We start from the raw sequence: 16,388 nt of genomic DNA, 5'->3' as shown, positions 1-16,388 counted from the left end.
AATCTGAACCGATTTCAATCAAATTTTGCACACTTGACTATACTACTAATTGTACTCCTAGTGCAAAATTTCAACCAAATTCGGCCAAAAATCTGGCTTCTGGGGCCATATAAGTCCATATCGGGCGAAAGATATATGGGAGCTATATCTAAATCTGAACCGATTTCAGTAAAATTTTGCACACTTGACTATACGACTAAGTGTTACGTTTGTACAAAATTTCAAGCAAATCGGTATAAAACTCTGACTGCTGGGTCCATATTAGTGCATATCGGGCGAAAGATATATATGGGAGCTATATCTATATCTGAACCGATTTCTTCCAAAATCAATAGGGTTATATTCTGACCCTAATTAGGAACATGTGCCAAATTTGAAGGCGATTGGACTTAAATTGCGACCTAGACTTTGATCACAAAAATGTGTTCACAGACAGACGGACATGGTTATATCGACTCAGGGATCCACCCTGAGCATTATTGCCAAAGACACCATGTGTCTATCTCGTCTCCTTCTGGGTGTTAAAAACATATGCACTAACTTATAATACCCTGTTCAACAGTGTGGCGCAGGGTATAAATATGGGAAACATTTAAATCTGAAGCAATTTTAAGGAAACTTCGAAAAAGTTTATTTATGGTTTATCGCTCGATATATATCTATTAGAAGTTTAGGAAAATTAGAGTCATTTTTACAATTTTTCGACTAAGCAGTGGCGATTTTAGAAGGAAAATGTTGGTATTTTGACCATTTTTGTCGAAATCAGAAAAACATATATATGGGAGCTATATCGAAATCTGAACCGATTTCAATCAAATTTGGCACATATGACTATATTACTAATTGTACTCCTAGTGCAAAATTTCAACCAAATTGGGCCAAAACTCTGGCTTGTGGGGCCATATAAGTCCATATCGGGCGAAAACCATATATGGGAGCTATATCTAAATCTGAACCGATTTCAACCAAATTTGGCACACATAGCTACAATGCTAATTCTACTCTCTGTGCAAAATGTCAACTAAATCGGAGCAAAAAATTGGCCTCTGTGGTCATTTGAGTGTAAATCGGGCGAAAGCTATATATGGGAGCTATATCTAAATCTGAACCGATTTCCACCAAATATGACACTCATAACTATAATGCTAATTCTACTCCCTGTGCAAAATTTCAACTAAATCGGAGCAAAAAATTGGCCTCTGTGGGCAAAGGAGTGTAAATCGGGCGAAAACTATATATGGGAGCTATATCTAAATCTGAACCGATTTGGATGATATTTTGCAAGTTTTTCGAGACTCATAAAATATTCGGATGTACGGAATTTGAGGAAGATCGGTTGATATACACGCCAATTATGACCAGATCGGTGAAAAATATATATGGCAGCTATATCTAAATCTGAACCGATTTTTTCCAAAAGCAATAGGGATCGTCTTTGAGCCGAAACAGGACCCTATACCAAATTTTAGGACAATCGGACTAAAACTGCGAGCTGTACTTTGCACACAAAAATACATCAACAGACAGACAGACAGACAGACAGACAGACAGACAGACGGACATCGCTAAATCGACTCAGAATTTAATTCTATGACGATCGGTATACTAAACGATGGGTCTCAGACTTTTCCTTCTTGGCGTTACATACAAATGCACAAACTTATTATACCCTGTACCACAGTAGTGGTGAAGGGTATAATGATAGTGAAGTGCTGAAAACATAGTTATTTCGCTTAAAATTGTGAAAGGTTTATTGGTGAACAATTTTTGACTTTTCAAATGGAATAAAGTGATAGTTTTTCAAATATTTTTCCAGACACGCTGCCTCCATTGGAAATAAAAGCACTGACTGATAGACGCTACAACATATAACTTGCAACTTGTAACTCAACATCAATCTTTTATTAATGCATAAAAATATGTTAAATGTGATGTGATAGTCGTATAAATGTTATATTTATGAGAATTTATAAATGTTTAATAAAATTAATAAAAATCTAAACAATCGTGTTTTACTTGACCACAATGTTTCTTTTACAACTATCTTAAAATGCACTTTGTCTGATTGTTTGAAGGGGCTCTTATTGGCTTCCTTCTAAATGTATCCAGAAGGGCACCTAATAATTGCACTCATGCGATACTTGTTGTAGTAACTTGGCGTGGTACAACTTCTCAATAGTGACGGCGCTTTTCCGAGGAGTTTTGGATATCGTATACGACTGTTTTCGAGGTAGTGGGGATTCTCAGAAGCGCCCCAAAATTCAAAAAATGTTGGCAGGGAAAAGCAATGGAAAATCGTAAATAGGTTTTCCTATTCTGGGGGGCTAAAATTTTTCTAGGGTGTCTAAGGCCCCTCCCCAGAGGCCTTCCTACGCTTATGCCCACCACACTTGTTGGTGTTTTATTGATTCCTTTTCCTTCTCAAGGCCGGTATGCACCTCTAGCGAAATTTTCGGTAGCAAAAATTTATTTAAGTCTACAACAAAAAAACAGGGCTGTGTACACAAATTTTAAACCAACTAATCGCTTTTAAAAATTGTTAATATATGTTCCAAATATTCCTCAAATAAATTGTTTATTATTTACAGACCTTTTAAAACTTTTACGCACACAATGATTGTAATAAATTAAATGTTTGCTGCCAAAATATGCTTTTGACAACCCTGTTATTTTCATTAGAGGTGCGTACCAGCTTACGAAATTGAACGCTACCGAAAATTTCGTTAGCATAAATAGCAATGCATTTCTTATGGGAATGAAATTTTTCGCTAGAGGTGCATACCGGCCTTCATCATGACAGCTCATACAATAGTCATTATACTTCGCACCAATAGTTTTTGCAAAATCGCCTATCAGGCAGCGACCCGTTATAGCAGATATCAGGAGTGATATCTGGCGTCTCGAGAACACTAGCATATCTAGTGTGCGGTTTAAGTTTAAATGGGGCCATATTTTTGGTTTTCGCGTTGAAACTCCATACAAAACCAAAAAATGCGGAAAACTAGCGAAATTTTTCCATTTGTGGTACTTTCTTTTTTTCGAGTTGAAAAACTGACGTTTATAGCATGGCGCCATTTGCAATGTGAATTAAGAAATAATTTATTTATTAAAACTATTTGTGTGGGTTTATAACGCAAACACGGACCATATTTTGGTTCCGAAAATATACATAGGATCAAAAGAGTAGCAGATTAATTGCCAAAGGAAAAATAAAATGTTAATTTTGTAATAGCATAGACCAAGGAAGGTATAGACATCTCAAGTGAATTCACAGCGCTGTAGTTTGTCTGCACACCGTAGATGGCTCTTTTTCGTCTGCAATTGAGTGATTTTTTAATTTGGCTTTAATTTGTTTTCATTCCTTTGTTCTCTCGTTGAAACACCAAATATTGTGAAAGTTTATAAAATACTATTCATCCACACCTTTTTTGTAATGCAAATTGACTAATTTATACGGTTATTCTCGTTTTCCAAAAAGAAATTGAGTCACTTGACTGCGCAATTGAGTGGAATGACTGCGCACTGCAAATAAACAAAACCATGGTGAATTATCAAGGTATGTCTCTATATTTTCTTGGTCTATGGTAATAGCAAGCAGCAAGCACCAACTTAATTCAATATCGCTCCCTGTTACCTAAATAAACACCGCTTTCTATGTGCGAAATAATGGTTTATTTAAAGAATGCACATAGTACCGGCCTTTACAGCCTGTTTCTGTATGTCGAACGAGCTCTATCGTTCGACTGAAATGCATAGAAACAGCTGATTTTTAGTTATAAATTCAGCTGTTTATTTCCATTTTAGTCGATCGATAGAGCTCGTTCGACATACAGAAACAGGCTGTTAGTTATTAAACTAAACATAAATTTAGGAACTTAAATCATAAGTTCAACCACAGTTTTATAATATCAGACTTCAAACATTCACTTCTAATAGTTCACTCCCAATAAACACAAACGTCTGAAAAATACTAAAATTCAATAATTTTTCAAACATTTTTTCAAAGGATTATGGTAATTTTCAAGTTGAGAAATTGTTAAGAAAATCGAGATTGTTGAGATAAAAACAGACATTACCCTCAACAGTAAAATTCAACACAATAGCAATAATCTCTCAATTGTAATCCTCAAATTGAAATGCATCGCTACTTAATAATTTTTCAATGTAAGACAAATTAAAAATTGTTGCGAATATTTTCTAACCACAATTTGCATGGAAGTCAATCCCAGTTCTAACTGACAGTCAACACTATTTTTTTTGTAAATTTTATTAATTTCTTTCGTTAAAAACATAATAATATTAAAAAAATAACATTAATAATATATAAAAATAATAATATAATACCAATCAACACATAATTATCTTATTAAACGTATTAATAACTGAAACTATCAATACAACTTTAAATATCTTAAACATTTTTACATGTATAATACGATTTCCTACATAATGTTGGTGTCACATAACTATTAATTATTTAATTATTAATTAATATTCTTGCAATTTGAAATAATTACTATCGAGAAATTCACAAAATATCAAACTGATGACGGAATGTAAATTCATGTAATGCACATTTTCATCCAGAAGTTCTTGATATTTGAAATGTTGCACTTTGCAAGTTTTCTGGAATCTTTTCTTTGTTGTTTCCTACATCATGTTTTCACCGATCAACATCTTCCAAGAATATAACATCCAATGATTTTAGTTTTCTGCAAAACAATCCAGTTTTGTGATTTCCATTACGTTTTCATTTCACTTTTTATTTTGACTTACCAATTATAGTTGGCGTTTTGGATTAATTTCAGTCTCATGTAAAAAATATTGTTACGAATTTGATAATTATAGATATAAGTTTATTTAAATTAGTTTCCGTTAATTTAAAATTTCAAATTGTAACGATAAAATTTTGCTATCACTTGTTGGAATCATCTATTCATTTTCTAGTATTTTCCTGATTTTCTTTTATGTTCTTTTGTTTGCTTACCGAAATGTTAGTTCTTACTCTCTCATAGAATAGCAACCCCTTTGCTTTGTTATTCTGCATTCTCATTTCATCTCATTGTCTATTGTCATTGTTGTTGTAGTAATGCGAGCATATATCTATGTGAGTGTGTATGTGTTTGGCAGCCACCAGACGAATAACTTAATGGTCGTAGATCCTTCTAGCATTGTCTAAGAATGTTCTGGCGTTGCCAGAATATTGTAGTGCTACCAGAATGTTCTCGTATTGCCACACCGTCATATATAAAAGCGCTCGCATGCTGCTAACGAGTCAGTCTTAATTAAAGCGTCAAACGAATAACTTCAGTGTGAACGAATTGTAAAGTGTGAAGTCATAGTAAATAAATTGTAGATTGTCGTTATTTAAAAGAACTGTGTTTTAATTGTCGGGTAATTAAAAACGCCTAAATATAAAAACGTAACAATTGGTGTCAGAAGTGGGATAACGGAAAAAAATCTACAATGAAGTTTAATGAGCTTCGTGTGGAAGACTTAAAAAAGGAATTGAGCAAACTGGAGCTGCCGACAACAGGCAATAAGGCCCAGCTTCAAAAGCGTCTACTGGAAGAGTTTGAACGGCGTAATATGGACATTGCGACGCATGAGTTTGATTATAAGGAAGACATTGATGAATCAATACTCGTCAATACAAGCAGTGTAGAAACTCCATCTGTGGCTTCGAGTGTTGTGGATTACACATCAATGCTCAATGTTTTGAGCAAAATGATGGAAGCAAATTCTAGAAAAATGGAAGAAAAATTCGACGAAAATTCTAGAAAAATGGAAGAAAATTCTAGAAAATTGCAGAAAGAAAATGCCCTACAAATGGAAGCAAGTTCAAGAAAATTGGAAGAAAAATTCGACGAAAATTCTAGAATTCTCAATGAAAAACTACAACAAATTTCTGAAGGCATGGAAAAACGTGTGGACCATATAGAAAATCAAATTGTGGAATTGGATAAGAAAGTTCTTTCTGTGGATGAGAAAATTATGGTTCATGATGAGAAGTTTCTGCACATCGAGAAAAAAATGTCAGAGCTGGAAATTAAAGGTGGTCCAGTGCGCGTCATTGAGGGCTCAAAAATCAAAACTCCTGTTTTTGATGGCTCAACGTCATTTGATGTCTTCAAATTCCAATTCGAAATGGTTGCTTCTAGAAATTTGTGGAATGACGATGATAAAGCAATTGAACTTCTATTGGCATTAAAGGGCAATGCTGCTGATGTGATACAAAGCATTCCCGCTGCTTCTAGAAATAACTATAATGAAGTAATAGCGGCGCTTCAACGCAAGTATGGTGGAGAGCACAAGCAAGACATCTTTAGAATGGAATTAAGAGGTAGAGTCCAGAAATCAAACGAGACTCTACAAGACTTTGCAACAGAAGTTGAGCGGTTGGTGCTACTGACATACCCAGGAGAGAGTCACCCACTTGTGGACCGCATCAAAATTGAGACCTTTGTGAATGGCATTCGAGACCCTGAGATAAAATGTGCAACATATGCCGCACAAAAAGCTACATTCACAGAAACAGTAACATTTGCACTTGTACAAGAGACTGCGAGATTGCTGGCACGGCCTCAAATTCACAAAGTACGCAGAGTAGAGACCGAGTGTGAAGAATCGAAATCGGTCATTGAATTGGTAAAAGAGGCTCTAAAGCAGATAATGCAAGAAATGAAGCAGCAAGCAAATAAATCTAGAATGAAATGCTATAACTGTGATAAGGCTGGACATCTTTCCCGGGAATGTAAAGCGTGGCGTAAAACGTCGGGGTCAATCTCGCCATCTCCATTAAACAATAATCAGAAGAAGGCGACCACAAAGCCAAGCGACTCAAATTCAAATTTTGCGGATAATAGAAAAGGTGGCAAACAAGTTATTGATCAAGCCTTGACACGACGGCATTGCAATGTAGAAAGCAGACGCTACTCGAAGGCTGAACCAAAGGAGACAGTTGTAAATGTCAGGCAGTTACACATCGAATCTGGCACAGACTGGTCAACAGAGCAACATAAAGATCCCATTCTGAGAAAAATTATTTCGGCAAAACAAGAAAATAAGAAACCCAGCAAGAAAGACATCGCAGCCGAAAGTCCACTTATGAAAGCATACTGGGCTCAATGGGATAGTTTAGTTCTAGTCAATGGATCCCTGCAACGTAAATGGGAAAGCGAAGATGGCAAGAGCAGCCGAAATTTGATCATCGTGCCGGATTCCAAAATAAGAGAAGTTTTGGCGGAGTTCCATAATGGTCCCAGTGGAGGTCATCTGGGAATAACCAAAACAGCCGAGAAAGTGAAGCAACGATTCTACTGGGTTGGATGCCAGAAATCAATTGCTGAATGGGTAGCCAATTGCGAGAAGTGCATGAAGGCGAAAGGTCCAACAAGGAAAAGTCGAGGTCCTATGCAAGAATATAGACCAGGAGCCCCGTTTGAAAGAATAGCAATGGACGTGGCAGGCCCTTTCCCAGTAAGTGATTCTGGAAACCGTTATGTCCTTGTGGTCATGGATTACTTCAGCAAATGGCCGGAGGTGTATGCAATTCCAAACCAAGAGGCAAAAACGATTGTGGATGTTGTCAACAAAAACTGGATATGTCGCTACGGTGTGCCGTCCGAGATTCACTCAGACCAGGGAAGAAATTTTGAATCGGCCATATTCAAAGAGATGTGTGAATCCCTTGGTATCAAGAAAACGAGGACTACACCATTACATCCACAATCCGATGGCATGGTAGAAAGGTTTAATCGCACTCTGGAGGAACATCTTCGAAAAGTAGTGGACAACGGCCAGAGGGACTGGGACGAGCATATACCAAAGTTTTTGCTGTCGTATAGATCTGCCATTCATGATTCCACCTCTCGAACACCGACCAATGTTCTATTCGGAACTGAGTTGAAGTTGCCTGGAGATCTGATATTCGGCGCTAAACCTAATGAGCTCGCCATGGAAAAAAACAGAAACGACATCCCAAACACTTTCGGTGAAGTTCACGAATCAGTGCGCAACAAAATAAAAATGGTCAGCAACAGAATGAAGGCGAGATACGATCGTGCTGTAAATACTGAGGGCTTCCAAGAAGAAGAATTGGTTCTGCTGTTTAACCCGCAACGAAAGAAAGGATTGTGTCCTAAACTGCAAACACAGTGGGAAGGCCCATACAAAGTCATCAAGAAGATCAATGATGTTGTATACCGGATTCAGAAGGACGACAGCCCTAGATCAAAGATGAAAGTTGTACATCTGGAACGATTGGCTCCTTACGGAACAGGTTCTGTGCCTGTTCGGGACGAACAGGCTTAAGCGGGAGGCAGTGTTACGAATTTGATAATTATAGATATAAGTTTATTTAAATTAGTTTCCGTTAATTTAAAATTTCAAATTGTAACGATAAAATTTTGCTATCACTTGTTGGAATCATCTATTCATTTTCTAGTATTTTCCTGAATTTCTTTTATGTTCTTTTGTTTGCTTACCGAAATGTTAGTTCTTACTCTCTCATAGAATAGCAACCCCTTTGCTTTGTTATTCTGCATTCTCATTTCATCTCATTGTCTATTGTCATTGTTGTTGTAGTAATGCGAGCATATATCTATGTGAGTGTGTATGTGTTTGGCAGCCACCAGACGAATAACTTAATGGTCGTAGATCCTTCTAGCATTGTCTAAGAATGTTCTGGCGTTGCCAGAATATTGTAGTGCTACCAGAATGTTCTCGTATTGCCACACCGTCATATATAAAAGCGCTCGCATGCTGCTAACGAGTCAGTCTTAATTAAAGCGTCAAACGAATAACTTCAGTGTGAACGAATTGTAAAGTGTGAAGTCATAGTAAATAAATTGTAGATTGTCGTTATTTAAAAGAACTGTGTTTTTAATTGTCGGGTAATTAAAAACGTAACAATATATAAATTTTTTGTATTTCTTCCCACTGACCACGTACTTCGTGGCACAAAATGTATTGAAAACCACAAAATTCGATTTCCTCAAGAACGTTGGTGTCACAAAATTGTTATAAAACTCATTAAAATTCGGGGAATTTGCAAGGAACGTGGTGGCCAGAGAGTTAGAATAAATTTCCAGCAATATGAATTCACAAAATAGCAAATTAAACCGATGATGCGATGTAAATTAAAGTATCGATGTGATGCGAATTATCATCCATTAGTTGTTGATATGGAAAAGCATAAATGCCAAGTTTAATTCGTTGCACTTTGATTTATGGAAACTTTCTCTTTTCAATAAGCCACCATCATTTTTCATCGGTCAACCTCTTAATGTTTGTAAGAATTTACCATCCAAAGATTTTAGTTTTCTGCAAAAAAAATTAAATTTAGTGACTTCTCTAAAGTGTCGATCTAATTTTTCATATTGACTTACCAATTATTATAAACTATTTGAAGCAGTTCCAGTTAATTGTCCAACATTTTTTCATCGGTCAGCTTTTTAATGTTTTCAAGAACGTAGAATCCATAATTTTAGTTTTCGGCAAAGAGATATATATTTAGTGCCTTCCTTAAAATTTAATTTCATTTTATTTATTTTCACTTACCTATTATTAGAAACTATTTGGAGTAAATTCAGTTTTTTGTCCAAAATTTTCCAAGTTTTTTATATCTTCCAATTGACCACGAACTTCGTTGCACAAACAAATATTGAAAACCACATGGTTTTTTCGTTGCATTTTATCTTCAACACCTTTTCAAAGATTTCGTCAACATTTTGGCAAATTGGAAGTAATTCGCAAACAGTTTGAAGATGTATTGAAGATGAGCTGTTTCAAGTCAAGTTGAATTTATGTTGAAAATTATTATTACCCTCAAACTGAAAAGTTGTTGCATTTGAAAAACGCTCACCCTGTGTTTATTGGGTTATATAAAAATAAAACTATATATTGCCATCGTCAACTGCTACCATGGAAATCTTTAGCGGTACTTTGTGCGGTTGTATTTACTTGTTTAATATTATATAACCCTGCCAGCATTTCAAAGTTCCATTTCATCCACATCGCTACCACAGACTCGTAAGTGACACTGCAACAATCGCCAACTATGGTAGTATTTTGCCATCACTATTCGCATGAAAGTATTTTGGCATCACTATTGTTACAAGAGCCATTTTATATTTTGTGAAACACCAAGCACAACTAGCTTATTATAATTTATTTAAATAAAAATGATAGTGAAGTGCTGAAAACATATTTATTTCGCTTAAAATTGTGAAAGGTTTATTGGTGAACAATTTTTGACTTTTCAAATGGATTTCAAATATTTTTCCAGACACGCTGCCTCCATTGGAAATAAAAGCACTGACTGATAGACGCTACAACATATAACTTGCAACTTGTAACTCAACATCAATCTTTTATTAATGCATAAAAATATGTTAAATGTGATGTGATAGTCGTATAAATGTTATATTTATGAGAATTTATAAATGTTTAATAAAATTAATAAAAATCTAAACAATCGTGTTTTACTTGACCACAATGTTTCTTTTACAACTATCTTAAAATGCACTTTGTCTGATTGTTTGAAGGGGCTCTTATTGGCTTCCTTCTAAATGTATCCAGAAGGGCACCTAATATTTGCACTCATGCGATACTTGTTTGTAGTAACTTGGCGTGGTACAACTTCTCAATAGTGACGGCGCTTTTCCGAGGAGTTTTGGATATCGTATACGACTGTTTTCGAGGTAGTGGGGATTCTCTGAAGCGCCCCAAAATTCAAAAAATGTTGGCAGGGAAAAGCAATGGAAAATCGTAAATAGGTTTTCCTATTCTGGGGGGCTAAAATTTTTCTAGGGTGTGTAAGGCCCCTCCCCAGAGGCCTTCCTACGCTTATGCCCACCACACTTGAAATTCGTAATAAGTACTTACTTAATCCGCTATTAAAAAACACGTCCGTTCAGTTCGACGGTTGAATGACATATCACCTAAATAAACACCTCTATCTATTGCTTAGTACAAAGTTCGTTTCTGCGAAAAATAATAATATGCCTTTTTTTTGTGCGAAAAATCCAGGGTTGTATTAATATGCTACAACATGTAACTTGCAACTTGTAACTAAACATCAATCTTTTATTAATGCATAAAAATACGTTAAATTTGGTGTGATAGTCGTATAAATGTTATATTTATGAGAATTTATAAATGTTTAATAAAATTAATAAACATATCAACAATCGTGTTTTACTTGACCACAATGATTCTTTTACAACTATCTTAAAATGCACTTTGTCTGATTGTTTGAAGGGGCTCTTATTGGCGTGCTTCTAAATGTATCCAGAAGGGCACCTAATAATTGCACTCATGCGATACTTTTTTGTAGTAACTTGGCGTGGTACAACTTCTCAATAGTGACGGCGCTTTTCCCAGGTTCTCGACGTAGTGGGGATTCTCAGAAGCGCCCCCGAATTCAAAAAATGTTGTCAGGGAAAAGACCCGAACTTCGTTGAACAAAGAAGTATTGAAAACAACATGTTTTCAAAGTTTTCGCAAATCATTTTCAACATATGTTCAAAGTTCTCTCAATAATTTGGCGATTTGGAAATAATTCGCAAATAATTGGAAAATTTATTGAAGATTTCAAGTCAAGTTGAATTTATTGTGGAAATGAAGTTCACACCAGAGAACTGCAATCGGTGGCTTTTTTTCGTATTGCAATCTTACCCCCAAAATGTCGGTGGTAGTGAGTAAGACACCAATTACCATGCGATCTTTTACATTGATACAAATGCGAGAATAAAAACACCAATAGTATATAACAATGTTCGTATGCTTTGTCTTGCAATCTTAAACCAATCGACATCGTAACAACGCTCGGTAAACAAAAAACGAGGTTGGCACTTAAGTGTGATTGCACTCAACAACAAAAATTACTAGCAGTTGGCATTAGCTCAAGAGAATTGAGAGAGTACCAAATAAGAGAATACCAAACTGCTGAGATATGGGTAACCAATTTGTGTGATTGCTTTACTACGGTGTTTTGGAGAGACCAACACTCATACTAACAAACACCGACAGTCGTCGGTTGCATTGGATATTGGTGGTTGAAATTTGTTTTACCACTTGGTGTTTTAAGATTGCAAATGTTGGTGTTTACTAAATACACTGGTCGGTTGTGGTAGATCGCAGCCGTTCTCTGGTTCACACCCAAACTTAAAAGGCGCTGCACTTGAAAAACGCTCGTCCTGTGTTTATAGGATGTTCTTTTTTTAATATTTTTTTAAGCTCCGTGCCATCCTGTGTTTCTGACACCGGTTAGTGAAAGTAACCGAACTCGGGTTTCACCCAAGTGTGTAGGAATTTTGTGATTTTTTTAATAGGAAATGGCAACTCTGTTCTATGGTTTCTGCAAATTATTGAGTCAAGGGATAAAAACATATATATTGTGTCAATATTATAAAATTTCAAGTAGACATGGCTACACAAAGAAATATAACCTCTTTTTTCAAACCCAAGGACAACTTAGGAAAAAGTGTAGAAACTCAATCAAAAGAGAGCATTAGTGAAGATGGAAAAGTTGCCCGCGAAAGTTCGGCTACGTCAAAAAGAAAATCTGATCCAGAAGCGTGTCCTTTGCCAGTCGACAGTATTGCTGCAAAAATTATGAAAATGGATAACGAAAATACTTCTAAACAGAAAATGCGAAGTAACAGAGTGGAGCAAGAAGACAAAAAAATGGAAACAAATAGCGAGGATGTGAAAGTGAGGGAAACTACCTACACTGATCTACAAAAGCCAAGCATGAAGACAATGAGTTTGCAATTGAATGATATCAAAGCTGACACAATAATCACAGACTACAATCCTGGGAAGGGATACTACCATCCCGTCAGTGATGCCGTCTGGAATATCGGTGAAAAAATTCCTTATTTAGCGTTAACACGCACGTTTCAACTAATCGAAGAAACGCGAGGCCGTTTAAAAATGGTTGATATTCTTGGCAACTTTTTCAGTTCTGTTATTGTGACGAACCCCGACGATTTGTTGCCATGCATTTACCTCTCAATAAATCAATTGGCCCCAGCTTATGAAGGCTTAGAACTTGGTGTTGCGGAGACGACACTGATGAAGATCATTTGTGATTCTACTGGACGTAAACTTGATTTTATCAAGTCCCAGACACATGCAACCGGTGATTTAGGAATTGTAGCTGAACAGTCGAGAATGGCCCAGAGAATGATGTTTAAACCTGCCTCCTTAACTATATCCGGAGTTTACAAAAAACTTAAAGATATTGCCAAAACCCCCGGCAAAAATAAAATCACTCCAATCAAAGACATTTTTGTTGCTTGTCGTGGTTCGGAAGCGAGATATTTCATAAGATCGCTGCTTGGTAAATTACGCATAGGCATAGCAGAACAAAGTTTGATAAGTGCAGTCGCCACTGCACTTGTCAAAACAAAACACAAGGACAATTTAAAAAAAATGAGCGACGAAACATTAAGGAGTAAGATCGAGGATGTTACATTGATTTTAAAAACAACTTATTGCCAATGTCCAAACTACGATAAAATTATACCTACTGTGTTAAAGCATGGTATTGAAAAAGTTGAAGAACTTTGTCCGATGTTGCCGGGTGTGCCCATCAAACCTATGTTGGCTCAGCCTACAAAAGGCGTTTCTGAGGTTCTAGAGCGTTTCGATGGTCTAACAATTACCTGCGAATTCAAATACGATGGCGAGAGGGCTCAAATACATTGCGATGATAATGGAACTATATCCATATTTTCTAGGAATCAGGAAAACAACACCGATAAGTATCCTGATCTAATTCGTCGTGTAGGAGAGTTTTCTAAGTCTGGAGTGAAATCGTACATAATCGACAGTGAAATTGTGGCTTGGGATGTCGAACAACAAATGATACTCCCTTTTCAGGTCTTAACTACACGCAAACGTAAAAATGTTGACATTCAAGAAATCAAGGTCCAAGTTTGTGTATATGCTTTTGATTTGCTGTATTTGAATGGCGAACCATTGGTCACCAAACCCTTTGCTGATCGAAGAAAACTGATGAAAGAAAATTTCAATGAAATTGAAGGTATTTGGCATTTCGCTCTTTCCACTGACACCAGTGACGTTGACGAAGTGCAACAATTTTTGGAGGAGTCTATAAAAGGCAATTGTGAAGGACTTATGGTAAAAACGCTCAACAAAGACGCAACTTACGAAATCGCCAGAAGATCGCGAAATTGGTTAAAACTTAAGAAAGATTATCTTGCTGGGTGCGGCGATTCGCTTGACTTGGTTGTAATTGGAGGCTATCGGGGTAAAGGCAAACGTACTGGTAGTTATGGAGGCTTTCTATTGGCATGTTACGATGACGAAAATGAAGAATACCAGAGTATTTGTAAAATTGGTACCGGTTTCTCAGATGAAGATCTGCAAACACACGCCGAATTCTTCAAAAATCATGTAGAGCCACAAAAAAAAACATATATTGCTTGCGATAGTTCCTTAGAACCCGATAACTGGTTTGAGCCCGTGCAAGTGTGGGAAGTTAAGTGTGCCGATCTCTCGATAAGTCCTATCCATAAGGCTGCAATAGGTATTATCGATCCCGAAAAAGGTATTTCCTTACGTTTTCCCCGCTTTGTAAAAATTCGAGAAGATAAAACACCTGAGATGGCAACAACAGCTCGGGAAGTGGCATACATGTATAATTCTCAAGATCAAATTAAAAATCAGGCGAGCCGTCAAAATCTTGTTGAGGATGACTTCTACTGAGTAATAAAGGATTAGTAATGATCGCTTGTAAGAAAATAGTATTGATCGAGTTTTTTTTTTAATATTCAAGTAAAATAATTTGAAACCAACTTTATATATTTTGTTTCATTTACATTTCAAGAAGAACTATTGGATAGTTCTTGTATATGAAACGCATAACTTACCCGAGAAATACTAGATTTTATTCGTACGAACAAATTATAGATTTACCAAGAAATCGTATTTCACATTTCGGTGCTTTAAATTCGCCTTCTGTAAGTAAATAACAACATAAATGAGCAAAGTTGTAAAGTTTAACTTGGTCCAATTTTATCTAATATACCCTTAACGAAAAAAATCTGATAAAAACAGCTGTCGGGGTCTGCTGTTATATCGTTGTACTTAATGGTCTAGCGAGAAATTCGTAAAATACGTAGATTTTGAAATGTTACGACGAACCATAATCATTTTTCGTCTATATTACTTCCCAAAGTTAGGGCAAAAGCAAGGTCTATGTTATTCTTTGTAAATTGTCTTTTTTAATTTAGTTTTTTTGTTTTAGCCAAAATAAAACTTTTAATGTATTCGGATCTGAAAAATAAGAGACAATGTTTGCTATCTCTGCGAGAGCCATCGTGATACAATGATTAGCATGCCCGTCTTGCATACGAAGGGTCCTGGTTCAATTTCAGTTTCGACCAAGCTCCAAAATGTCTTAGTAATTCAGAGACATCTGAGGTTTCAAAGCTTCTCAAAGTGATTCCACCCCAATGCGAAACGTCGCACAGTGGGGCAAAATCGCAAAAAATGGAGATTAATTGAAAAATGAAATTTTGTTTTTTTGTTATTCGATTAAAGTATATAAAATTCTACATCACTACTGAAAATTTCCAAGTCATATGTTGTATACTTGTCAAGCTGCAATGTGTTAAAGTTAAGTAATTTTTGAGCTATTCGCGCAAAGTGGTGTTTTTTTGAAATTTGTTATATTTCGGAGCTTAATATATAGTTTTTCGAAAGTCAAAAGTGATAATTTCACTGTGGAATCTTCAACCTCAGATATTTTAGCGTTGTTCTAAAAAAATTGTGTAAACAAAAAATTTTTATAAATATTTAAAAAAATATTTTAAAATGTCTCTAAATTTTGGCTATTTTGGATATTTAAATATTAATGGGGTCACTTGGCGTTAGAACATTAATGTTTTAATAAACTACACTTCCTAGGCTTTCATATTAAGTAATAAAATGTTGCGCGTTTTTGCGCGAAATTTTTTTTATTAAATTAACTGTGAAAATAGTCACTCAAGCAAAAAACACAAGTTCTTGTCTTTTGTTAGCTTTTTCTTCGTTTTCTTTGTTATATTTTTTTTGGTATATCGTTAGCAATGATATGAGTATTTGTTATTGTGTGTTATGCGTTGTGTATTGAAATGTGAAAACGTCAAACGTGTTGAAAGTGATTTAAAACTTGTAATTGGGTTACCCAGGAAGTCCGAAACAAAGATTTTAAGAACTACAGAAAACATTGTAGTCGAGAGGATTGCAATCGAGACATATTAAATAGGTTCCTACTTAGTTCAGATCCAATCCTATCTGGTAAATCAAAATTGCAAAAAAAAATCCACCAACTTCCAAAACCAGTGGAAGTTAAGTTTTCACGGACGTGATAC

At 35.8% G+C, this 16,388-nt stretch overlaps 1 protein-coding gene across 1 annotated transcript; it reads left to right on the top strand.

Moving 5' to 3' along the window:
• The first annotated feature begins 12,336 nt into the window (after nt 1-12,336).
• Nucleotides 12,337-14,833, top strand: DNAlig1 (DNA ligase 1). Its single transcript, XM_075295629.1, has one exon. The coding sequence runs from the start codon at nt 12,430-12,432 to the stop codon at nt 14,737-14,739; it is 2,310 nt and encodes a 769-aa protein (XP_075151744.1). The 5' UTR covers nt 12,337-12,429; the 3' UTR covers nt 14,740-14,833.
• Nucleotides 14,834-16,388: the final 1,555 nt, after the last annotated feature.

Source organism: Haematobia irritans, chromosome 2 (genome assembly GCF_050003625.1).
Source record: "Haematobia irritans isolate KBUSLIRL chromosome 2, ASM5000362v1, whole genome shotgun sequence".
Taxonomy (NCBI): domain Eukaryota; kingdom Metazoa; phylum Arthropoda; class Insecta; order Diptera; family Muscidae; genus Haematobia; species Haematobia irritans.
The sequence above is the reverse complement of the archived record's forward strand: the minus strand, read 5'-3'. Positions and strand labels throughout refer to the sequence as shown.

Bases quoted from the DNA above. Each gene is read 5' to 3' on its own strand.
- DNAlig1 (XM_075295629.1), top strand. From the start codon at position 12,430: ATGGCTACACAAAGAAATATAACCTCTTTTTTCAAACCCAAGGACAAC.